Raw genomic sequence first — 26,222 nt, 5'->3', positions numbered from 1 at the left:
TATCTCCTGAGTATAAAATGTCTGAGAACTTGTCCCTTTATTGAGCCATTGGGTGACAGTTTTCATTGATAACTGCTTCACTGAGGAAACCCAGTTTAATGTCATAACTTCACATTCAGCTAATTCTGAATTATTTGATAAACTAGGGGATGAGGCTGAGGTTTAACCTGAGCCTGTTTGCATAAGTAGCACTGTAAAATAAGTGGCTAGTGTAATATAAGTTTAGGAAAAAATAGTCCAACGCCTAGATAGTTTACTTTTTAGCACTGCAAAATGCTTCGGTTAACAGAACTGTTTTGCCTTTTACGTATAAAATAAAGTCTACTAGGCAGTGCATTAATATAACGTTACACTATAGTAAGAAAATGGCATTTATTTGATTTCTCTCTCAGATTGATTAAATATTGCCATAATTTGAATTCCATTTGTCTTGTAGGACATTGCAAAACTGGGTATGCTTTCTAGGGTGACAGTACAGTGATGTGCGAGAGATGCCTGATGGTTTTCTAGGAAAACTCTAAATCCCAATTGAGAACTCGTTTCACATGCATTAATATGAACTGATTTTTGCTTCCTAACCACTGATTTTTTTTCTTGAAGCAGAGTATTAGAAGACACTACCTGGCAAGCAGAAATTGTCATGGTTACATTGTTCACTAATTCCACAGTGACTGACTGGTTTTTCTAAATGATAGAATCTTAGGTGTTATAGAAGTGAAAGGACGAAGTCAGTCTCCTCATTTTATGCATGAGGACGTGGAAACTCAGAGCACGTGGCACAGTTCCCACATACCAATATAATGCATTTTTGTCAGTGTGAGCTGCACACAAGAAATCATTAGTGTGTAGAAAACTTCATAAACATTTAAGTTTTCTCGTGTTAATTAGTAACTCTGTCTTAATTGCTTTATTATTTCCCTGAAAAGCGGCCCCCTTTTCCAAAAGTTCCAGTTGGACTTAAAAAGTAAGGATACAGGCAGAATCTTTGTCTAGGCTACGTAGTTTTATGGTTGGCTTTAAGTAAATACAGTTTTTAAAATATTTTTGTTTAAGGCATCTATTGATGTAACTCTTAAGCCCGATAATAAGACTATAATTTTTCTCTGCAGGTGGTGACAAAGTGATAGATGTCATTGATGTGGCAAGGCAGGCAGACAGCAAAATGACCCTTCACAATTATGTTAAATACTTCACGAATCCAAACAGACCAAAAGTGTTAAATGTGATCAGCCTTGAATTTTCAGATACAAAGTGAGTAGTCCTGGACATTTTGGTTTAGTTTTCTCAGTGTTAGCTAAATGTAGTTAAATGATAAATTTATTTTAGTAAGAAACCTAATTATGACTTCTAAAGTGGTCCAGTAATAGCACTGTTGTACACTTTGCTTTGGCACGCACCGAGAATATTTAGAAATATGATGAATTTTAAACTTTTAAGTATTGTTGTTAACCTAGAGTTCCATTTAATTTCTTGGTTTGGGTTGAGATGGGAGATGAAACTTTAAGAACTTTTAATTTGCATGATGTGGGTATGTGTGTATATGTGTGTTTGTTTTTTTAAAGGATGTCTGAATTGGTGGAGGTCCCTGATATAGCCAGAAAACTTTCCTGGGTGGAAAATTATTGGCCAGATGATTCAGTTTTTCCCAAGCCATTTGTTCAGAAATATTGCTTAATGGGAGTTCAAGACAGCTACACAGATTTCCACATTGACTTTGGTGGAACTTCAGTTTGGTACCATGTCCTCTGGGTAAGATTGGGGTATTTCTTTGTTCTCTCATTGACAGAAACATTTAGTCCTATTTTTCCAGGAATGCATTCATTTGCTGTAAATGACATTTATAAAGAGGGAAGTTTTTGTACTTTTTAAGTAGGATCCAGCATTTTACCTTTAAGCATTATGTTTTTGTTTTTGTTTTTTTAAATCTCAAGTAATGGAGGGGCCACCATGAGTTTTTAATTTATATTTAGTTTCCTTTTTTTGTCCCCATCTTATAAATTGGTCTCTTGTAGCCTTTTGTCTCTTTGTTTCCTCTTCGCCCTAGTCAATTTTCCGTTAATCCCTGAATCAAAAAGCGGATTACAGCAAAATTACAGTAATATTTGCTTCTGATTTTAAGGGTAGGCCAGGACAGCTAGTTGAATAAGTCAGAAATGCCCATGAAAATACTAATTCTTCTTGGCAGCTTATATTGACCTTGCTTTATCTAGAACTGCGCTATTCAGTACAGTAGCCACTGGCCACATGTGGCTAAATTTAAATAATTATAATGAAATATAATTTAAAACTCAGTTCCTTATTTGCACTAGTCCCATTTCAAGTGCTCAGTAGCCACACGTGGCTTCTGACTAGTGTATTGTATAGCACAGATATAAAGCATTTCCATCATCACACAAAGTTCTATTGGGCAGTGCTGGTCTAGAACCAGACCTTGGTCTGTATACAATGCCTATGCTTCAGCAGTGCTCTGGACTGTATTCGATGCTGTGTCCTTGAGCTCCTGTTCTTCTTCTCTATGAGAAGGCAAAGGGTTAGTTGATTAAAGGAAGTTTATTTACAGGTCTTTAAAAAAAATAATCATATTATAGATCTTAGGGGCAAGGGCAAAGTTTGCAGAGATGACTCTGTGACCTGGGCCTGTTAACGTACATGTATTTACTTCCCTACCGTGAAAATGAGATCAGTAAGATGTCTGTGATGCTTACCCTCCTCTCTTGTGACTGTTTCTCCAATGCTACTTTATTGACTCCTGGTCATATTTTGGAGGGGGAGCTTTAGCTTTTGTGAAGATGCTTATTAAGGGCAATAGTTATTGATCAGTTTGTGAAAGATGTCTTCTTGAGCCTAAAAAATCTGATAATTATCTAATTTAATTTAGATCATTATATTGGAATATTGATCCGTGTAGGCCATCCTAAGAGTGGCATTTTTTTTTTTTCAAAAATAGTGTGATTACTTCCTTCTAGGGTGAGAAGATTTTCTATTTGATAAAGCCAACAGATGAAAACTTGGCACTTTATGAGTCTTGGAGTTCATCTGTGACCCAGAGTGAGGTGTTCTTTGGAGATAAGGTGGATAAATGCTACAAATGTGTGGTAAAGCAGGGACATACTTTATTTGTTCCTACAGGTAAGGCTTTCCTCCCATCCCCTCTCCCCATAGTTGATGCTCAGTCACATGGAGTCGGCTTTTTATTAGAACCTCTGGCTTTAACATGGTTGGAAAAGAGCTTTGCATAGCCTGAGAGAGAATTCTGATCTTGGACTTTTCATTGCTTTGACCCTTAGAGGGCTTCTCTTGTAGTTAGGATCTGTTTTGGAATTGTGTTTTATGTCATTTGCCTTCATTTTAATTTTTATTCAGATAAAATTCATATGCCATAATATTTATCCTTTCAAAGTGTACAAGTTAGTGTTTTTTGGTGGATTAACAAAGTTGTGCACCCATACCACTTGCAGAACGTTTCATCACCTCAAAAAGAAACCCCTACCAGTTAGTAGGTGTTCCCCATTCCCCCTCCCCGTGCCCCTGGCAACCACTTACTGTACTTTTCTGTCTCTGTGGATTTGCCTATTCTGGATATTTCATGTATAATATGTGGAATACGTGGTCTTTTGTATCTAGCTTCTTTTCGTTAGCTTAATGTTTACTAGGCTCATCCATGTGGTATCACATGTCAGCGCTTCCTTACTTTTTATGGCCAAATGATATTCCACTATATGGATAAACCACATTTTGTTTATCCATTCATCAGTTGATGAACATTGGGTTGTTTCCACTTTTTGGCTATTATGAATAGTGATGCTTTGAACATTTGTGTAGAAGTTTTTGTGTGGAGGTATGGTTTTCATTTCTCTTGGTTATATATATACCTAGTAATGAAACTGTGGGGCCATAGAGTTTATGATGTTTAACTTTTTGAGGAACTGCTAAACTCTTTTCCATGTGGTTGCACCACTTTACATTCCCACCAGCTCCAATTTCTCCACGTCTGTACACATGTTCTCTCCACTGTACACATGTTCCAATTTCTCCACGTCTTTACCAACACTGTAATTATCTTTTTTATTTTGACCGTTCCAGTAGATGTGAAGTAATGGTATCTTATTGTGGTTTTGATTTGCATTTTCTTAATGAGTAATGATGCTGAACTTTTTTCTTGTGCTTATTGGCTATTTGTATATCTATCTTTGGAGAACTGTCTATTCAAATTCTTTGCCCATTTTTAATTGGGTTATTTGTCTTTTTATTGTTGAGTTGTAAGTGTTCTTGATATATTCTGTATACTAGATATATGATCTAGATATGTCCAGATATATGATTTGCAAGTAACTCTCCTGTTCTGGGGCTTATCATTTCATTTTCTTTATATGTTCTTTGTAATGTCCTTTGCACAAAATTTTAAAATTTTGATGACATGCTTTCAATTTTAACGGGTCAGCTCTACATTGCTATCAAAGGCCAACCCTGCTGTAAGAATCTGGGCTGCTGTCCTGGGACACTGGAGGCAGCGGGTATATTTTGAGGGACCCTGGGAAGGGACTGAATACCAGCCTTAGCTATAGTCTCAAGTATAGGTATCAGGAGTGTCACTTTGAGATGTGACTGAATGCAGGGTGTGGACTCTCCCAGCCACTGGTTTTGAGAATTATGGTTTTCCGATGTGGGTGACCTTACTTGCCGGAGTTCACAGGGATCTGTTGCCACAGGCCTTGCTTTCTTGCCTTGCCTCTGGTGTATGTAATAATAAATAGGTATTGAATAAATGAATGAATACATGCCAGACTTTATAAAATCTAGATAAGTATCAATATTTTTATTGTGCGTGGGCTCAGCTCCTCCCTTAATTCCTCTTCCCAGGGCTCCCTTTTGCAACAAATATTTTGTTATGCTCTCTTCAAAACCTTGAATTCAAATTCATTCATGCTATAACCTCCTATACCAATTATGTCCCCCCAAATTGATGTAATGATCTAACTAGAATAGAAAGAAGAAACCAAAAAGCAATTTATAATAAAATACTATTTCAAAATGTGCCTGCTCATACAGGTGTATGATTGGCAACTCAAATTCTATAGCATTGGTGTAGATTAGTGGTTCTCAAATGTCACTGAGCATTAGAATCACCTGGAGGGCTTATTAAAACATGAATTGCTGGGCCTCATCCCCAGCGGTTCTGATTCAGTAGATCTGGGGGGCGGGGGGGCGGGAGGGGGTTGTTGAGAATTGCATTTCTAAAGGTTCCCAATTGTTGGCTGTTGCTGCCAGTCTGGGACCGCACTTAGACAACCACTGCCCTAGGGACTGTTGCTTTTTCCCAGGGTAGCTGGCAACTGATAAATTTCCAGACAAACTATAGTTTCCTTCAATTTACAGAGTAGTTGTATTCCTGGAAAATTGTGCCAAAACTGTGCAAAAAATACTTTGTTTACTTATATAATGGACTTATAGTTTCTAGACTTAGACCATTAATGGCAGATTTTGTACCTATGTGAATGCCCAGCAGAGAGTCCTGAGTAATGCACGACTGTTGCTTACTATATGGAGTGGCCTGCTTGTTGCATCCCTGGCTCTCGCTCATGTAATATCACTGATGCCTCTTGATCATTGAGACAATCAAAAAAAATCCTCCAAACGTTCCTTAACATCCTTTACAGGCAGTGCTGCCTCTGTTGAGAACCATTGATCGGTAGGATTTGTAGCTGACAAAAATTTTTCATTTGTGATTTCAGGGTGAAGCTCAAGGCTTTGTGCCTTTGAGCACACAAATGGCACCACTTGAAAGTCAGTCTTTAACGGAATTTTTTCCGTGTCACAGCATAATGAGGGATCAAAAAATGAAAAATATAAAGAAAATGGGATCTATTTTAATAGCTAATTTTTACTCGCAAACATATTTGTACATATTTATTTTTATACGAAGGCTTTATGTTCAGTCTATGGATTTTGTTTTCAAAAGTTAGGCATCATCTTTTAGAAATGATTCTTACTTTGAAAACATATTTGTGGGAAAATAAGACATCATTTTAATTGCCAACATTTGTATCTTAGGACCCATAGCCCTCCACAGCGAAATGTGGGTGATCTCCCTTTTTCTTCTTAGCGCCAGGTCTCCAGTTAAATTCCACTCCTCCTTGCTTAGTCCCTCAGAGCACTGCTCATTTCTGGATGACACTAAAGAAGTGAAGGCACAGCCAGTCCCATGTTCATTTAATGGAAATGTGCTCACTTCATTCTTAACCACATTTGACTCCTCTTAGAGTAACATTTTGAATGTGAAATTGGATTGTGTTTTTAAACTAAAAAACTAAAACAGCAGCAACCACAAAAACCATCACCTATCTTGTACCATGATTTTGTCTGATTGGACCAATGCATTTGTTTTCTGAAACTCAGCACAGAGTCTGGCATATAATCGGTATTTAATAAATACTTGAACGAATGTGTCTCTAGATTATAATAGGCATTAACTTCTCCAGCTCTGGTGGAGTATGAAGTAAACTGGTGTTGGTATTTTGAGTTTCTCATTTCACAGGTAGAGATCACATTTGTTTGGTTTAACTATTGGAAACTCACTGATGTATATTTTAACTGTTCCAGGGTGGATTCATGCTGTGCTCACATCTCAGGACTGTATGGCTTTTGGGGGGAACTTCCTGCATAACCTTAACATTGGCATGCAGCTCAGGTTTGTGTCATCAGGATCTAAAAGATCTTTTGTTTTTTCTTAAATAAGATATTATTTTTAAAGTTTCAAACAAATAAATTCAGCAATATATTTTAATTGCAATCTCATGGAGGTAGGCCCTGAGGAATTATTAGGAATAGGACCTTTAAACCAAATGTATTATCATAAGATTTTGTTAGGAAGACTCCTTGATGCATTTCAAGTCTAAAAACAAAAAGAGTCATTTATTCAGTTTGACACTAAATATATCCCTGAATTTCAAAATTTTATAAAAATGTGTGGGCTCTATCCTTTGGCTGTTTTTACAGTTAGGGAAAGGAACCAAATCCAGTCAGACTCGGTGCTGGTGGAAAGTAATCCGAACTTAAGATTGCTGCTTTAGTTTTGCTGTGGGTAAAGGATTAACAGCTATTTTCCCTTATGTCTGAGATTGACCTTTGGGTAACTCTGTTCCCCCGGTAGCCTAAAGAGAGTAGAATGTTACCAGGCTACACTGTTTAAGGTAAAATGACTTCTGACTGATTAACTGCATCAGGACTGGGAGAACTAGAGAATCCATATGTTTGGGCTTTCCTGAGTGTGGTGACTCTTGTAACTTGGCAAGCCCAGAGGGAACCCTGGAAGCTATGTGTCTGTAGAGATATTTCGAGAAATAGTGTCATGAAGCTCGAAGCCAGGGCACCTCCCACACCGTCAAATGTGAATCTTGCTTCTTTACCTGGAGTGTCCCTGGGGGAAAGAGGACTACTGGCTGTAGGGATTGCTGCCAGGACTCCCACAGAAGAATAACACTGTGGCAGGCTGTGGATCCTGTCTTCTCACCTCCACCAGCGCCAAGTGTGTCCTTGAGCTTGAATGCTTAGTAGAGCCTAAAGAAGACTCCTGGAGTGGGTGTTGTGGTGCTAACACAGGGAGCTGTTTTCTACACATACTGTTTTATTTGTTATGGTGGAACCCTTGTGAAATTCCTTCTGCTAAGACTACGGTGCATATCCCAAGGTTCTGATCTTTGGGAAGACCAGTGTAAATCTTTAGTATGCTGTCAGATTTGTTAAGGTCAGACCTGGGTAAGATCACAGTTCATTCTTATTCAAATGTGTGCTCGTTTTATTTTCCTTAAGTTGGTTGCCTCCATTTAACTTGGAAATGCTAATATTAATACTAAATTTCTTCAAATTTTCTCTAGGTGTTATGAGATGGAAAAAAGGCTAAAAACACCAGATCTTTTCAAATTCCCTTTCTTTGAAGCCATATGTTGGTTTGTAGCCAAAAATTTGCTGGAAACCTTGAAAGGTAATTAATAATCTATACATTATGATGCATGATGTTTGTAAATTCGTGAAAAGCCACTGATAGAAAGAGGGGCTCCTTTATTATTATTATGGTGTAGCTATTGCTCCTGTTTTGTTTTTTAAAATATGCATGATTTCCCCTGTCAGGAGCCTTTTTAGCACATCAGACTCTCTAGTCCGTAGCCTTAAAAATCAGATCTATGAAGAGCTGCATCAGAACAGCACAGGTAATACTGAAAAATGTTCATTTCACCCTGGACTCTAGCAGCCTGCACACACTGTCAGACATGTAAACGTGCCTCCCTCACAAAAGTGCAGTTCAAGCTACAGGACTGTTTCTGTCATGTGTGTTCCCAAACATTTGCTTTAAAAAATCGAGGGAAGGGGCGCTTGGGTGGCTCAGTCGTTAAGCTTCTGCCTTCGGCTCGGGTCATGGTCCCAGGGTCCTGGGATCGAGCCCCGCGTCGGGCTCCCTGCTCAGTGGGAAGCCTGCTTCTCCCTCTCGCACTCCCCCTGCTTGTGTTCCTGCTCTTGCTGTGTCTCTCTCTGTCAAATAAATAAAATCTTTTTTTTTTTTTTTAAGATTTTATTTATTTATTTGACAGAGACAGAGACAGCGAGAGAGGGAACACAAGCAGGGGGAGTGGGAGAGGGAGAAGCAGGCTTCCCGCTGAGCAGGGAGCCCGACACGGGGCTCGATCCCAGGACCCTGGGATCATGACCCGAGCCGAAGGCAGATGCTTAACGACTGAGCCACCCAGGCGCCCCTAAATAAATAAAATCTTAAAAAAAAAAAAATCGAGGGAATTTTTCATGTCCTGAGAGAACCAGGGAGTGCCTGTGCCATTACCATTATGACTATGATGCTGGCTGGTCCAGGGCACCTGTTAGCACAAACCAGCGGAAGGTCAGGCTACGAGTCTGTTGAAGAAAATGGTTTTGGGAGGGGACATTTATTTAAACTTAGCTACCTTTTTTATGTGGAATTTCAGATTTTGGTGTTTTATCTTTGGTTTAATAATCTTTGAGCAGTCAAATTGGAGACTGATTGTCGCGTCTACTTCTATTTGTTCTTTTGCTTGTGCCCATGAGAATACAGTTTGTCTGCTTTTTGTGTTGTTTGACTTTTCTAATCAGTTTGCAAATAGTGCTACTATTATAACAGATTAAACAGTAAAGTCTGTTCTAAACATATGGGTTTTTTTAATTTCCATTTAAAAGTTGCACAAGAAGAAAAGGTAAAATGAAAAGAAACAATAACTTACTTCCCAGGGTAGCATGCACAGAATTAAATGATAAAATCACTTATGATTTTCTCCACAAACAACAAAACCAAAAAACAACCTCATTCTCTTTGGAAGGAACAGTAGGGCCCCATCCCACACCGTGCAGCAGTATAGAGATCAATGTCTTGATGTGGTGCAGGTATATATGTATGATGGAAGAAGGAGCCCATGGATGAAGAGGATTGGCTTCTTTCTCCACAAGACCAGTCTCTCTCCAAAGATGCATCCTTATCCTGAGTCCCTGACTTACTCAGTGTTTTCAGGTATTGGTGAGGCTGAGGCAGCTCATCTTCAGTGAGTGTGTCTTGGTGTCTTGGCTGCAGGAATCTCACAGGGGACCACACATAGAGTTGCCGTATGTAGCTTCTAGTAGAGTGATGGGCAGTAAAGTTTTCAGTCTCCTATCCAAGTAGAAGCCTAGAAAAATAGGAACACTTACAAATACTTACAAAAAATTTGTAAATGTCCTTGTGTTTTGGAAATAAAACCCGGTTACCGAACCCTCCAGATAAGAGATTGGCAATTCAGTACGCAGAAGGTTCAGAGTCTTTTTCCATCTTTTCTGTCCTCACTAACATACACCCACACTTCAAGTGATGTTTTTTCCTAATGTCCAAGAGGGGATTCTTCAGTCAACTTTTTAGAACAAAATTAAGAATTTATCTGAAAGGATGGGGCGCCTGGGTGGCTCAGTCGTTAAGCGTCTGCCTTCGGCTCAGGTCATGATTCCAGGTCCTGGGATCGAGCCCCGCATCGGGCTCCCTGCTCTGCAGGAAGCCTGCTTCTCCCTCTCCCACTCCTCCTGCTTGTGTTCTCCCTCTTGCTGTGTCTCTCTCTGTCAAATAAATAAATAAAATCTTAAAAAAAAAAAAAAAAAAAAAAGAATTTATCTGAAAGGTAAAATCTTGCTGTTCCTCTTGCAGCCACAAACAGCAAAGTGCTTAGTCTTAGAATGATTTAGCCTTTGTTTTAGGCCATTGAGAGTTCAGACACGTTGAGGTCTGATTGAATAGATGACCCTATACATTAACGACTTAAAAGAGATTACTGTAAAAGGATATTGGTAGGTCAGGTTTTAGCATATTTTTATTTCATCAGCTGGATCAGTACAGGTTAGGATACCTGGCAGTACTAGTGAGTCAATCCAGTCCCACTAAGGCTGGGGTGAAATGACCATTGTACCAATTGCCATCATCCTAGGCATTCATCCTGGAAGCAGGGATGGTGGCCTTGTCATGCCACATTATGTTCTTCCATCCCTGATCTTTTAACTTGCCACTGTGGCCTGTTATTTACCAGCTGTCAGACTGTTACAAGGCTTATATGATGGGTTAAATGAGGTGTATGAAACTTAACTGTGTTTAGTGTAATAATAGAACAGTGAACTAATTTTGGACTTATGTAAGTAAATTAGCCATTGGCAGAAGTGAAACCTTTTGCTTTTGCTTCAACTTACCTGAATTTTAGATCATATCTAATATATTTTGTGTGAGTTTCAGATAATTTTAAAGACCTGGAAAAGGTGTGTGTGTGTGTGGTGTGTTTACCTTCACGTTCGTGAGCTATGTCATGCCCGTGGCTGACTGTAGGGACCGCACACTGCATACATACACACGGTTCTGACAGTTTAAATATTAATTATAGGGCTCACCTGGGCCACCTGTACCCCTGGCTCAGCCTTGCCGGTACCTTTGAAACATCCCGTCATTTTTTCCCACTGCACCCTCCTCCCTGCCTTCTGAAGAGAACCCCTATCCTGACTTCTGTGGTAATCCTTTTCTTCAGTTTTATCACCTGTGTCACAAATGATACAGTAGTTTAATGGCTTCCATTTTTAGAGTTCATGTGAATAGATCCATGCCGACATTGTTCCGTGACTTGTCTCTTACTCAGCACAGTTTGTGAGCTTCCATTTACTTGGAGCATTCGGTACGACCACATTTAATGTCATTCCGTTTCTTTTTCTTTCTTGCTTTTTATTTCACCTTTTTCCCTCTCTGGGAATTCAGAAGTTACACAGTTTGATAGTTGGTGATTGCTCAGCATCTGAAGCTGACCCTGTTACCTTCGGAGCACTTTAACTCCTTTCCCCACCCACTTCCATCCCCACAGAACTGAGAGAAGATGGTTTCCAGCCTCAGACTTACCTAGTACAGGGAGTGAAGGCGCTGCATGCTGCTTTAAAGTTATGGATGAAGAAAGAAGTAAGTCGTTTTCTTTGGAGAAGTAATTGTTACTGTTTCTATGGCAAGATCGAAAACAAGAGTCCTTATGCTGCTTTGGCAGCACGTGAGTGGTGGCAGTCGAGGGAATGGAAATCACGCTTTTGGTACAACCTCCATTTTATTGTATAGTGTATACAAATGTGCTGGTTTATGTTTATATTTATGAGAATAAAGTAAGTATTTCTTTAATCTGAAAAAGAAAGTAATTCAGATGTATTTAGGATATTGACTAAGAAATGAACATGTAGTTACAGGATAATAATAAATAACTTTGAGCTCGCATCTGCTCTCGTTATCCCCATTTTACATATGGAGAAGCTGAGGTTCAAAGAATTTTATGTAACTTGCCCAAGATTTTGTGGTGGACCTCGGACTAAAGCTCGGTCTCTGTGACTGCAAAGCCCATATTCCTTTCCATCTGCTAGACTTTCATAAGAATGAAGGAAAAGGGAGGTCAAGTTTCAAGCAGGAGCTCTCATTTTTCACTAAAATGTGATGTTTGCATTTGAATCCTTCTGCCTCCAAGAGGTCATCCCAGATCCCCATTTGGAATCAGCATGTCCGTGTCCTTCCCTTCTGCTTATGTAGCACATTTCTTGTGCCAGTGGACTTAAAAGTAATGTCTGTAAAGTAATATATTCCTATCCCCTTCACTAGGTTTATGAGCTCTTGAAAACCAGGGACTTGCTCCTCTTTATTTCCCTCCTGGAACTTTACATGCCACTCTTTAACAAGTGATAGATACGTGAGCTGATGAAAATATATTTCCATACTAATTTTTTGAATGTCCACTTGAAATAAAAATCCTGCTCTTAGATACTGGAGACAGTTATTAATAGGTTACCCTCCCAGTAACTTTCTACTCCTTTCACTTGATTACCATTGCTGTTGTGTACCCACTAGAGCACGGCACTGTGGAAGCAATCAGGAAAGTAGAAATCAGGTCTTTGAGGGTCAGAGAGGTCATCATGTAGATGAAAGGAGTAAGTCCATTACAGAACTGTGTAACAAGGTAATAACAAAATAAAGTATATGTTGCAAAAACTGTATAATTTGTTACCTGCTGAAGGCTTTAGATAAGTTGTTCTCAAACTTGTGTGTTTGTCAGAATCTTTTAAAAAATAAACTCCCTGGATCCTCCCTGAGAGATACTGATTTAATAGATTGGTGGTGGGATCTGAACCTCTGTTTTTAACAAACATTGTAGGTGATTTTGATGCACAGTAAGATACATCAGTAATAAATACTGTTAATTCATGACATTTGAAGTGCTCTTTTAAAAGCATGATGTTTGCATTTAACTCTCTCTTCACCTTGCGCCACCAGGAGAGGGCAGCTCAGCACAGTGCTCAAGAGCATGGACTCTGGAGTCAGATGTTTGGGTTCATATCTCAGCTGTGCTGCTAATAAACTAGCGAACCTCTGTGCTTTCGTTCCCTCAATTGTAAAATGAGAATAATAGTAGTATCTCTGTCATAGTGTTGTTGAAAGGATTAATGAGTTAATGCTCGTAAAGTGCTTAACAGTATAGAATCTTGACTGACACAGTTAGCACTTATTGTTAATCTGTTGTTACTAGTCTGTTTTAACAAATTATGCTAAAACCAAGGAGAAGATGTAAAGCAAAAGTAAAAACTAGCATATTGAATGCGTCTAAAAAATTAAAATGTTCTTAGATACAAAGGTTATTATTTAGAAATAGACATAAGAAATAATGACAGTAGTTTGCATTTAGATAGATGTGGTAACTCAGCGATTCCTCTGTCCTATTGATGGGATCTTTTTCCTAGTAAAAGAAAAAAAGCTTACAAAAATTTATTCAAAATCAGACCTCCCATAGGAAAGAGGATCATTTTTTTAGTGCCTGTGTTCCCACTTATAAATCCTAATGTATTATGAATTAAATGCTGGACTTAATTAGTTACTTTACTAATTATAGTAGTAGTTAGAATCACAGTAGGCTTTAAGGGATAGAGTACAGGGTTACTTCTCAGTATAAAGCAAAATTCACTGTGAGACAGTCCATCTTTAACTCAAGCTAAGAGGATTTTGTAAGTTAATAAGGATCTCCTTAAAGAGTATTGTACCAACTACATGAACTCTGAGACCTGGCTTACTAGTATTTTGCTGTGTCTATAAAATCTAGAGAATCCAAAATTTGTTTAGTAACTAGTTTTTGTCTATTACAGTGTAAATAACTTTGGTTGTCTTATCTTTGTTAATCCAAATACAGCTTGTATCTGAACATGCCTTTGAGATCCCAGACAATGTCAGACCTGGACATCTTATTAAAGAACTTTCAAAAGTAATTCGAGCAATAGAGGTAAGAGTAGAAACTGTCATCTAAATGCTTGGTTACTGTCTCCTTTGAGAAGCAAATGGATCTACCATCACATTACAAACTTCAAAAGCCCTTATACTCTTAGATGAAATAGAATGAGCTGTGTCTTGGAAGGACTCTCAGGTTTTCAGGCTTCCAAAGTCCTACAGAGAAATTTAGATTATTGTATCCTAATGAGGTAAGAAGGAAGCAGTTACCAGTTACTTCAGTTTCTTCAGCATACTCCAAGAATAAGAAATACAGCATACACAAAATTTCAGATCCCATTCATTTCTGCTATGCAGAGATGAGTATGTGTTAAGTAATTAGAGGAAGAGAGAAAATGTAAGGTGGGGTGAGTAGAGCCAGGTGAAGCTGGTTTGGAAACTGGGATGCTATAAGTGGCGTGAGGCAAGGAGACCCCCTTGACTCTGAAGTATTAGAACAACTTGGTTATGTAAATGCCCCTTGATAAAAGTCCATAAAATCTGAGATTAAGTGTTTTAACTTATTAATTAGGAGCTATTCTGGGTATTAAAGGAGATTTTAATTAAAGTAATTCTTCAGGAAGCTGGTTGTTAGTGTCTAGCTTGAACTGAAAGGAAATTAAGTGGAGGAATGGAGGCTACCTGGTAATTTAACAGCTTAGATTAGGGCTGTGTTTGGGGAATGGAAGAGGTATACATCTAAGAAATAATGAAGTGCTGCGTTTAATATCCTTGGATAGAATATTTCATATAATTCTCAGGGTGTTCAGATATGGCAGAAAAATATTTTCTATTTTTAAAGAGTGGTAGTAATTGCACATAAATAGATTTTTTAATCAAAAGTCACATATATAATCTTAAATATATATGTAGATGTATAAATATATAAATCTCATATATGATAACCAAAATAAGAATAAATTCAGTAAGAAAGGTGTGGGTCTATTTGAAAACTATAAATCTTTACTAAGAGAAGTGAAACAATAATTGAATAAATGTCATTTCTAAAATATGTCAGTACTAAGTTAATATTACGTATTTAAAATGCTGAGTTATACCTGCAAGAATAATTGGGCAAAAGTAGCCAACGTGTTTATTTTTCTTAAAAATTGGAGGGTTGAGAGTACAGAAGGCAGCAAAATGGCTGTAGAAAAATATGCAAAGAAAATAAACAGGTATTTCACTGAAGAAGAAATAGAAATGACAATCCAATAAAAATATGAAAAATGTCCTCAGTATGTGAAAATGTATTCAGCCACATTATGCCAAATTTGTGATTTCATATGATCATTTGTCTAATGGGCAGAGATAAAATTCTATATTCTTGTCCTGCTGGTTAGGAAGTATAAATTAGTTTGTGCTTTCTAAATGGCATATCCCTTAATTGAGCATTTTCCCTTTAATAAAATAAGAGGATTCTAATTAAACTTGGTAGATTGACCATACCTGAACTAAAAGGATAGTAAAAGAATAAAGAAGATATTCCTTGGGGCACCTGGGTGGCTCAGACATTAAGCGTCTCCCTTTGGCTCAGGTCATGATCCCAGGGTCCTGGGATCGAGCCCCACATCGGGCTCCCTGCTTAGTGGGGCGTCTGCTTCCCTCTCTCCCTCTGCCCGCCATTCCCCCTGCTTGTGCTTGCTCACTCCCTCTGTATCAAATAAATAAATAAAATCTTAAAAAAAAAAGAATAAAAAAGATATTCCTGAAGACATAGAGAATAATCGAGATGAACTCCAGCCAGTTTTGGAAGCTGGAAAGCAAATATACAAGTGATCACTGGTTTAGCTGGCTAGAGAGCCAGAATTGTGTGGGCAGAGGGAAAAGCCCAGAGGCAAGTCTTACTTGTACAGGAGAACCTACAAAAAGCCAGGAATTAGGGATACTAGGACTCTCTGAATATGAGTGGAGGTGGGATTGAGAACAGGATTGATTATAGGTCCATTTAAGAAATGAATTGATTTCCAAATCCCTATCTTAACACATGCTGAAAACTCTAGAGGTTTAGTTGTTTGAGAGATTGAACTTGAGACTGGACTTCGGGACACTGAACCCAGCTGAGGGACATGGGTACCATACTGAAAACAAGAGGATTAAGTGACAGTCTACATAGTGAATGGTTCTTTTTCCACTTGACTCTCCAAACACTAGCAGCCTGGCCTATACCTCCCAGGCCAAGAAGATCCACTGATAGTGACCATTTGAAACCTTCCGATGGAACAACCCAGGCAGCTTCCTACAATGAACCCAAGCCCTACTCACACAGAGCTCCCAGTTAGCTTTTTTCTTTTTGCATGCAGTGAAATGCACAGATCATAAAAGTACAGTTTGAGTTTTGATGAAAACTCAGTAGACACTTGTGTAATGAATACTGCCATTGAGACCTATAAATCATTTTTGTCATCCCAGAAAGTCTTTTCTCCCCCTTCTAGTCAGTCTGACTACCATAAGCTACCACCATTCAGACCTGTGTGGCTCTCATCGCAGATTAGTTTGCCTGTTTTTTAATTTCAAATAAAGGCAATCATACAGTATATCCTATTTTTGTGTCTGGCTTCTTTCAGCATAATGCTTTTGAGACTCATCCATGTTGTTGCATCTGCCAGGAGTTCTTTTTTTGTTGCTGAGTGGTATTCCATTGAATGAATAAACCGTGATTTGTTTTCCCTTCTTCTTTCGATGGATATTTGGGTCATATACAGATAGGGCTAGTATGAATAAAACTTATAAACAACCTTGTATGTCTTTTGTGGCAAATACATGTTTTCATGTTTCGGGGGGTAAGTACCTGAGAGTAGAGTTATCAAGTCATAAGTGAATTTCCACTTTATAAGAATCTGCCAAACAGTTTTCCAAAATGGTTGTGTTGCTGTCACCACCAACGTGTAGGAGTTGTCATTCTATATTCTTGCTAGTGTTTGGTGTTTTCCGTCTTTTAATTTTTGCTTTTCTAGAGAGTATGAAATAGTCTTTCATTGTGGTGTTAATTTGCATTTTCCTAAAGACTAATGATGTTGAGCACCTTTTCTTGTGCATTGGTTATTTGTGTATCTTTTCTTTTTTTTTATTATGTTATGTTAATCACCATACATTACATCATTAGTTTTTGATATCTTTTTTTATGAGGTACCTCTTTGAAGTTTTTGACCATTTAAGAAATTATGTTGTTTTTATTGATTTGTAGGAGTTCATTATATATCTTAGACACAAGTTCTTTGTCATTTGGCATGCATGCATTCATGTATGATGAATATAGTGAATATTTACAAACCACAGCCTGTGGCTTATCTTTTCATTATCTTAATGGTGTCTTTTTCCGAACAGAAATTTTTAATTTTGAAGAAGATCAATTTGTAAATTAGTTTTCTTATTTATAGAAGATCAATTTGTAAATTAGTTTTCTTATTTATAGTTTCTTATTTATAGTTAGTTTTTTTTAGTGTCCTCTCTAAGAAATCTTTGCCCACCCCAAGGGTTGAAGATACTTTTTTTTTTTCTGGAAGCCTGTTTTACAATTGGGTAAATAGCTAATCGTGAATTTTTGTGTGTAGCATAAGGTAAATTTAAGGCATTATTTTCCTCCCATATGTTTATCTAGTTCTCTAGATAAACATACCATTTCTTGAAATCAATTAGCTTTTATTGCTTTCTCTTTTAATATGCATGGAGTGCCAGGAAGAGTTTTGAAGACGACGACCAAAAATAAAGGAGAAAAAGAAAAAAAATGTATTTGAAGGAAATAAATAAGTTCTTTAGCCCAAAACCCAAATATTAATAATTTATATCCTTGAGAGAAAAGAGTACATAAATATTGCTTCCATGAAAAAAGAACAGATGGCTATAACAAAGGAACATTAAAAGAAGAAAGAAAAGGGGTTCTTGGAAATTAGAAATATAATAGAAACAAAATATAGGGAAGCCTGGGTGGCTCAGTTGGTTAAGCATCTGCCTTCGGCTCAGGTCATGATCCCAGGGTCCTGGGATCGAGTCCACATCAGGCTCCTTGTTCAGTGGGGAGCCTGCTTCTCCCTCTACCTCTGCTCCTATCCCCCCCCCCCCAGCTTGTGCTCTCTCTCTCTGACAAATAAATAAATAAAATCTTAATTTAAAAAAAAACACCCAAGAAACTCCTTTCTGTCTTAAAAAAAATTTAGTAAAATCATTGGAAGATAAAGTTGGGAAAATCTCTCATAAAGTTAAAAAAAAAAAAAGGACTAAAATAGGACAGAAAAATTAGAAGGTCATTTTACATAGTCACCATCAAAATAATAGGAGGTCCAGATAGAACATAGAAAACAAGGAGAAGATAATTAGAGGAATAGTCAAAGATGATGTTTTAGAATTCAAGGACACATCTTCCCTACAGAATGCCCAAGTACAGTGAGTGAGAAAAGACCTATGCCAAGGCACATAGTGGTTACATTTTAGAATGCATGTAACAGAGTATATCCTGGGATCAGGGATCAAGCCGCACATAGGACTCCTTGCTCAGCAGGGAACCTGCTTCTCCCTCTGCCTGCCTCCCTCCCTGCTTGTGCTCTCTTGCTCTCTCTCAAATAAATAAATGAAATCTTAAAAAAAGATGTCAAAGAGGCAAGATCTCAAAAAATTTACCTCCCATGGACCCCTTCTCAGGAAACTCTTAGAGGGGGTGCTGTTCCAAAAGAGAGGAAATAAGCCAAAAAAGGAGCTCTGGAATTCTTCCAACAAATATGGAATACCCAGATGGGCAGAGAGCAGGGAAGAAAACAGAGGCTCTGCCTTCATGGAGCTGAGTAGGAAGAGACTAGCCATAAATATTTTAATGTATCAGGAATTGACAAATGCTATGAAGAAAGATATAGAAGGGGGAAAAGATAGGGAGTGACAGCCAGAGATGGTGGTGGGGGTTGCAGTTTTAAGTGGTGGAGTGCAAGCAGGGCAGGAGGGATTTTTGATGACCTGTGTAGGCCGGGAGAGCAGCCAGTCCGGGTTGGATTCAGGAGGATGAAGGGCTCCATATTTGTTGTTTATCTGAAATTCAAATTGAACTGGGCATCTTGTACTTTAGCTGGCATTCCTGTCCAGGAGGGATGTCTCCGAAGAAAAATACAAAATTTATAGATTACCTAATGTGTTTAAATGTTTGCATTCTTCCAGTAAAGAATTTTGGGATCAACTAGTGATAGATACATAGAAAACAAAGCAGCTATAGAGTGAGACAATTATAAACTCAAGGGAAAGTCAAAGATGTAAAAAAAAAAAAAAAAAAAAGGAAATGTAATAATATACTGTGTGGCACTGGGTTGTAAATACTTTTTACCAAGTCCAGTTTACTGAAGGAACAGGAAGTATGTGTACATTTAGAAGTGTGCAAGGATTGAGACTTCATCTTGAGTAGTAGGAATTCAGTAACATCTACAGCTAAAAGGGGCACCTGGCTGGCTCAGTCAGTAGAGCATGTGACTCCTGACCTCAGGGTTGTGGTTTTGAGCCCCACGTTGGGTATAGAGATTACTTAAAAATAAAATCTTAAAAAAAAATAAAGCCGAAAAACCAAGAAATAACAGTTTAAACATATTAGAAATTTGGAGGCAAATAACTGAACAAGTAACACTACCACCAACAAAAACAGCTGTAAGAGTTGCAGGTGCTGGGTATATACCCAAAAGGCTTGAAAGCAGGACTTTCATACGTGTTCCTAGGGGCAGCACTTACAGCAGCCCAAAGGTGGAAGCAGCCTAATTGTCCATGATGGAGGAATGAGTGGACAAGAAGTGGCATATACATAATATACACACCATGGAATATTATTCAGCCTGCAAAAAGAAGGAAATTCTGACCCATGCTACAGCATGGATGGACCTTTAAGATATTACATTAGGTGAGGGGCGCCTGGGTGGCTCAGTTGTTAAGCGTCTGCCTTCGGCTCAGGTCATGATCCCAGGGTCCTGGGATTGAGCCCTGCATTGGGTTCCCTGCTGTGGGGGGAGTCTGCTTGTGTTCCTGCTCTCGCTATCTCTCTCTGTCAAATAAATAAAATCTTTAAAAAAAAAAAGATACATTAAGCAAAATAAGCCAGTCACAAAGGTACAACTATTGTATGATTCCACTTATATGAAGTTCCTAGAAGCATCAAATTCATAAAGTAGAAGGTTGCCAGAGGCTGGTGGTAAGGAGGAATGGGAGTTACTGTGTAAGGGGCACTGAGTTTAAGTTTGGGAATATTAAGTTCTGGAGGTGGATGGTGATGTGTGGTTGCATGACAGTGTGAAATGTCCTTAAGGCTACTGAGCTGTCCACTTAAAAATGGTAAAATGGTAAGTTATGTATATATTACCTCATATGTGCTACAAAATTATGTATATGTCACTACAATAAAAGGAAACTTGCAAGTGGTTGCCTCTGGAGAATGGGAATCAGGGTTGGGGAAGAGTATACCACTGCTTTTCATGATATATTTATAGAGTTAATTTTTAAAACTACAGAGATTGGTGACCTTGGTTTAAAAAGCAATTACTGATTTATTCAAGTATATATATGAAAGAGTGTTCATCATAGGAAAGAACTGGAAGCAGCCTATAATAACTACCAGTAAGTATTAGGTCAATAAATTATATGGTGGAATACTACCCAGCTTTTAAAATGATATTTAAAATCAAAGAAATATGTTCACAGTATATTATGTGGAGGAGAGAAGGGAATAAAGATCTCAGCAAAGCTGATGTTGAATTTTATGAGTGTTACGATTTGGTCTTTGCTATTTATATGAATGGTTTTTGTTTTTTAAAATATTTTTATGGCTGATTATTGAGTCAGGTATATATGTGTCCTTGTCATAAAAACACTCTGAATTTAATTCTTAAAGGAGGAAAATGGCAAACCAGTTAAATCTCAGGGAATTCCTACTGTGTGTCCAGTTTCACGATCCTCAAATGAAGCAACTTCCCCATACCATTCCCGACGAAAGATGAGGAAACTTCGAGATCATAATGTCCGAACTCCTTCTAACCTAGACATCCTAGAGCTCCATACAAGGGAGGTCCTCAGAAGGTTAGAGATGTGTCCATGGGAAGAGGCAAGTATTATGTTTTATGGTTATAGAAAGAGACTTGGTTGTTCCTGAAAGTTCTTTAAAGGGATAATGAAAAGAATAGTCTGGCCATGTTTGTTTTCTAATCTTTGCTTAGCATTGTAGGGGCCAATAGTACTGATGTCCATGACCGGGAATGTGCTTCAGCTTTCTAGGCATCAGTGTAGTAGGCTGAGTAGATCTCATTTTCTTTCCGGACATGTTTACTGAGTGTTTACGAAATAACCTATGCTCTTCTAGGCTCTGGGGAAGTTACCAGAGTGAAACTTAAGTCTCTGCCATTGTGTAGCTTCCATTCCAGCTCAAGTTGGAAGAATAGGAGATGAGAGATATACTAAAATAATATAATTTCAGATAATAAGTACTCTGAAGGAAGCTGAAACAGTAGAGGGAGAGAGAGTAAAGGGGCTAGGCTGTGGCTCGCTACGTTAGCTGGGGCCGTCAGAGAGCCTCTCAGGTGGTGGCATTTGAGCTGACGAATACTGGAAGAAGTCAAGTGGGTACAAAGCTTTGAGGAAACAGAGGGAAGAGCAAGTGCAGAAAGCCTATTCCTCCCCCAGCAGTACCAGCACGGGCAACTGTCGGACTGGGAGACTATTAGAATAAACCCATTTAAATTTGGGAAATGCTGGCTTAATGGACAAAGGGAAGAGGGGCCGGGGCCTTTGTAAAACATGGTAGTGAGTTTGTGATGAGACATATCATCCATCATTGCACATCTTAAGTAAAGGACAGGAATAATTTAAAATGAGTAAGATAGAAGTATTTCTGAATTAAAATATTTGCAGAAATTCTATAGAAATTATAACTTAAAGATTTTGCATTTAAATAATTGTATTGATATTGTTTTAAACTTTGTTGTTCTGAACCTCTTTAACCCTTAGCCCTCTGGGAGAAGACTTAGCTTATTATGAAAGGTTCTATTTGTTATTAAAGAAAGAAATTTCCACAAGAAGGAAATACTCTTTTTTAAAAACCAGCTACTGTTGTGCTTTTATGTCACACGGTGGCCTTTGTCCCCAGTGGTAGCAGGGTGGTGATCCAGGAGTTGCTGACAGTGCCTCGTGGGAAGGAGGGATTATTAGGTCAAGGGTAGGAGGACCGGAAAGGAGCCAGCAGCTGGTGCTTCAGCAGGAAGGAGTGAGGGAAAGAGAATTCAAACACATTAAGGCGCTGCTTCTCTAGCTCTTCAGCTTTCTGCAAGAGTGAAGTGTCTTTGAATTTACTTGATGTAAATTTTACATTCTGCTTTATAAAATGTGTTTTATTGTTAGTGGCTGGACAGAAAGGGGAACCATAGTCCTGCTTTGGTTTCAGGAGCCACTGAGTGTCAGGGCGGCGCACCGTGCGCAGTTCGGGCTGCAGGGCTGAGGCGGGAGGTGGCGCCGTCCTGGGTTCCTTTAGGCAGGCAGGCACATCTGAGGGCAGATGGTAAGTTAAGTTCTGTTTTTATACTTTAAGGACATCTTGAGCTCTAAACTGAATGGAAAATTTAACAAGCATCTCCAGCCATCTTCCACGGTACCTGAATGGAGGGCAAAAGATAATGATCTACGGTTACTGCTGACAAATGGAAGGATAATTAAGTACGTAAAGTAGAGCAAAGTGTCATACAGATGAGTTTGCCTTGGATTCCCTCTGTTTAACCCCTAGTCCCCACCAGTGCACATCCGACTCCCATACAGGGAAAGTGTCTCAGTTCTCCTCTCCAGCTGGAGATTAAGGGGGAGGGCATACTGTTTGGCTGCAATGTCGCACTGTTTTGTGACTTGATTATTTTCCCCTCTATGTGCAGGGATGAGAGACAACCCTTCGCAGATCCAAGTCTTTATACAGCAGATAGTGAAAGTGAGGAGGACAAGAGAAGGACAAAAAAGGCAAAAATGAAGATGGAAGAGAATTCAGGAATAGAAGGGGTGGAGAATGACGAGTCTCAAAAGCCACGTAACAGTATGTTTGTTTTCATGGCCGTTTGAAGGTCTGCTTATTACCTACATGATAATATGTAAAGTCATGTGCTAATCTTAAAGGTCTTAAGTTTGTAGTGGGACTGAAAATTGTCGTGTCCCTAATACTCTTCGGAGAAACCTGAAGTATTTCTGAGTAGTGTGTCCATGAGGGAAACGTGAATGTGACTGCCAATCAAGGTATCGTGCCCAGGGAAGGTGTTTTTAGTGACGAGGGTATGTGCTGGTCAGTGACACCCTTGTTGGGTGACAGTTTTTACAAGAGTGACATGAAAGCTTTTGCATCTTATGGGCCTCTACTCGAAATAATAAGATAGAAGTTTAATACAGTTTCTTTTTATTTATTTTTTATTTTTTTAATACAGTGTCATATATAATTTTAGCTAACATGTATATGGTTTTCAGAATTAGGAGTCATATATAATTAGCTCTCTGAAGCTACTAGTAATCCATGTATTGTTCTGTTTGATGGCCTGTTGACAGGAAGACCTCTGCTTGCTTACTAATTGGTTATCATCAGTGTGACAAATAGTAACGCCTCCTCCTTCTTGAGATCGTTCTTCTTTGAGTGAAGTCTTAATTTCTTAGCATTTTTTGGGGCCTCCTTATACCCTCCTTCTATTTTAAAAAGTGGTTAAATACTTTGATAACTTGACAAGAAAAATTAACATTTCATCTGTGTTGAATACCTCAGTTCCAGCTAATTCTAAGTAAATTTGGTATGGCTGTAGTTGGTGACTCTGCATGTGTCACACGCCAGGGGAAAGGCAGCTGATCAATGGAGTTATCAAACAGTTGTTAGTTGGCAGCGCCGTGTGGGGGAGAAGAGCAGTGGGAAAGCCTGCTTTTTAAGCTTGTTGAATTCACTGTCTATTTGAGTGCTTTTGAGGTTTAGAAGAGTTATCTTTTTGTTTTCTGTTGAGAGAAAAAATGCAAGAGGGAAAGTGAAAAGCATCTTGTAGGCAATTTTAGCATCGGAGGTTTTTTTCTGGAAAGAGATAGAAAATTTCCACGCAAATGAGGAATGTACCATCATGTTCAGTAAATGCCACAAACGTTTTAAGAGTACAGTGCAATCTGTATCTTGGTCAATTCGGGAGAAAAGTCTTTGGGGGAAGAAAGGAATGAAGAAGATGAAAGCAGTGGAAATGGATGGAGCCAGGGCAGTCGGGACCTGCGCGGAAGCTGGTCTGACTTCAGGTACCACCCTGTTCATAAGCTTCCACTGACTTTCTCTTTTTCTCTCTTCCTTTCTCTTTGCAGGGTTTTTTACAAGTGTGAAATCAGAACTCAGGAATCGATCATCAGAATATTCTGATATTTCTGATTCAGAAGACTCTGGACCTGATTGCAATGCACTGGTATGCCCAAACCCCTGTGACTTGTGCATTGTTTGATGGAAAGATGACACCTCCTTTCCTTTACCTGTGGGGGAAAATGAATGACCGCTTTTCCCTAAGACCGTCTCTATGACCTTTGTGGCACAAGGTCTTCCCTGTAATGGTAATCACACACACACACACACACACACACACACACACACACACACACACACGCATCCTGTCATGTGACTGTTTACATTTGATAAACATAGCTTTTGTCTGGTTTTAGAAAGGGTGGATGGAGATACTGTTCTTACATTTCTCATATTTCTCATAGGTTATATTTCATTTCACTTTAAAGAAAACCTGTACTGTATGTTTTTTACTAAGGAATAATATACTGTAATTACTAGAGATTTTAACTCTGTCATAGGAAATACAGAAATAATTCCGTGATAATTAAGATTCTAACTTTGCCTAGACTGATACAATGTTTTTAGTTAGTAGAGACTTAATCAGATTTCTTATATAGATTTGCTTCCATTTAACTATTTTTATTATCTCAGAAAAATAATTTTACCACTGAAGAGTCTGAAAGTTCAGGTGATGAAAAGAAACAAGAAATAACATCAAACTTCAAGGAGGACTCTACTGTGATGAGGAACTTCCTTCAGAAGGGCCAGAAGCCATCTAGAAGTGAAATTCCAATTAAAAGGTAAGCTTTCTGATGGTTAGTAGTCTTATTACATTGTGATTTAAACTATATGAAACTCTGTGCGTATATGAAAACATTTTTTAATTTTAAATGTTACTGAAGATGCCGAATGAAGAAATAAGCTCTTGTCCTTTTGCTTAACTTCTCTTTAGGGAATGTCCTACCTCGACGAGCACAGAGGAAGAAGCTATTCAGGGCATGTTGTCTATGGCAGGGTTGCACTACTCCACATGTTTACAGAGGCAGATACAAAGCACAGGCTGCAGTGGCGAAAGAGACTCTCTCCAGGATCCCGGCGGCTGCCACAGCAGTAACCATGAGGCTAGACAGGTGTATCGCTGTGATAAACCAGTGGAATATGGTAAGAAACGTAAATGATCGGTCTCTGAAAAGTAACATAGGACCCCCAACTTCATAACTCTGTAATCCTAGTTGAGGTTAGACATTATGGATAAGAATTGCACATCTGTAGTTGGAAATGATGTTAAGCGTGTTGGCCAAAAAATACATAATATTGACAAATATAAGATGCAAGTTATAAGAACTCAAAATGTAAATTAATGGCTGGAGAATTATGTTCACCAGCATAATCCTACCACTGCTATTGTGAGACACTTAGTACTTGTTTCCTTTCATAAGCTGTTCCGAGTGGAAAGAGTGTTGAGACGTCTTACATGGTCCGCTAGGCTTGAACCATCAATCCTCTTTCCTTACGCAGGAGGGAAAACAAGTTTTGATCCGTTTCTGGTTGAGGACATTCTCCTACTTGAAAAAGAAGTATTGGGAAAGAGAAGACTCAGTGACAGTACCCGTGATGGCCATGTAGTGTTTTGTTCTCTGTGCCTTTGGGGGAAATTTTGTTGCCCGAAAGTCTGAGGAGGAAGGGGGAGAAGATGGTACCACAAGAAAACCAAATGCCTGTTGCAGAAATTGTGTTCATTCCCGCCTAGTTGTGTGAATTGTATACCAGCAACCTGACATCCATTTCACTTAATTCTTGAAACCACATTTTGGTGTATGTAGTAAGACTTTTACAGGTAGAGGCAAGAAGACTTAGTGAAGTTAATTGAACTTGCCCATCTTTACATAGCTATTATTATCCAGTGGTGTTGGAATTGGAACCCAGGACTATTTGATCTCAAAATCTTGGCTTATTGTGTAAGAGGAAACTGAGGTTTAGAGAGGTTAAGTAACTTGCCTAAAGATGCATCGGTAATGGAAAAACCCAAATTCAGGTCTGGGCTTGTCTGTCCACACCATTCTGTCTCCCTGTCATTTCTTTGGTCCTCACTTGAAAAGAAGGCTTCTATGAAAGTACTGCAGAGTTCAGGCAAGCATATGCCTTCAT

General features: G+C 38.6%; 1 protein-coding gene across 1 annotated transcript in view; it reads left to right on the top strand.

Moving 5' to 3' along the window:
- KDM7A (lysine demethylase 7A) overlaps positions 1–26,222 on the top strand; it is an 84,061-nt gene that overhangs the window by 47,721 nt on the left and 10,118 nt on the right. The window contains exons 5-17 of the mRNA XM_078059636.1: positions 1,110–1,251; positions 1,563–1,749; positions 2,967–3,129; positions 6,601–6,688; positions 7,875–7,981; positions 11,379–11,470; positions 13,725–13,814; positions 20,646–20,855; positions 22,332–22,456; positions 22,666–22,820; positions 24,101–24,198; positions 24,726–24,874; positions 25,027–25,235. Coding sequence (XP_077915762.1) covers positions 1,110–1,251; positions 1,563–1,749; positions 2,967–3,129; positions 6,601–6,688; positions 7,875–7,981; positions 11,379–11,470; positions 13,725–13,814; positions 20,646–20,855; positions 22,332–22,456; positions 22,666–22,820; positions 24,101–24,198; positions 24,726–24,874; positions 25,027–25,235 — 1,815 coding nt within the window. The remainder of the gene's footprint in view (positions 1–1,109; positions 1,252–1,562; positions 1,750–2,966; positions 3,130–6,600; positions 6,689–7,874; positions 7,982–11,378; positions 11,471–13,724; positions 13,815–20,645; positions 20,856–22,331; positions 22,457–22,665; positions 22,821–24,100; positions 24,199–24,725; positions 24,875–25,026; positions 25,236–26,222) is intronic.

The sequence above is a fragment of the Halichoerus grypus genome, chromosome 12 (assembly GCF_964656455.1).
Source record: "Halichoerus grypus chromosome 12, mHalGry1.hap1.1, whole genome shotgun sequence".
NCBI lineage: Eukaryota > Metazoa > Chordata > Mammalia > Carnivora > Phocidae > Halichoerus > Halichoerus grypus.
This window is presented reverse-complemented; position numbering and strand designations above follow the sequence as displayed.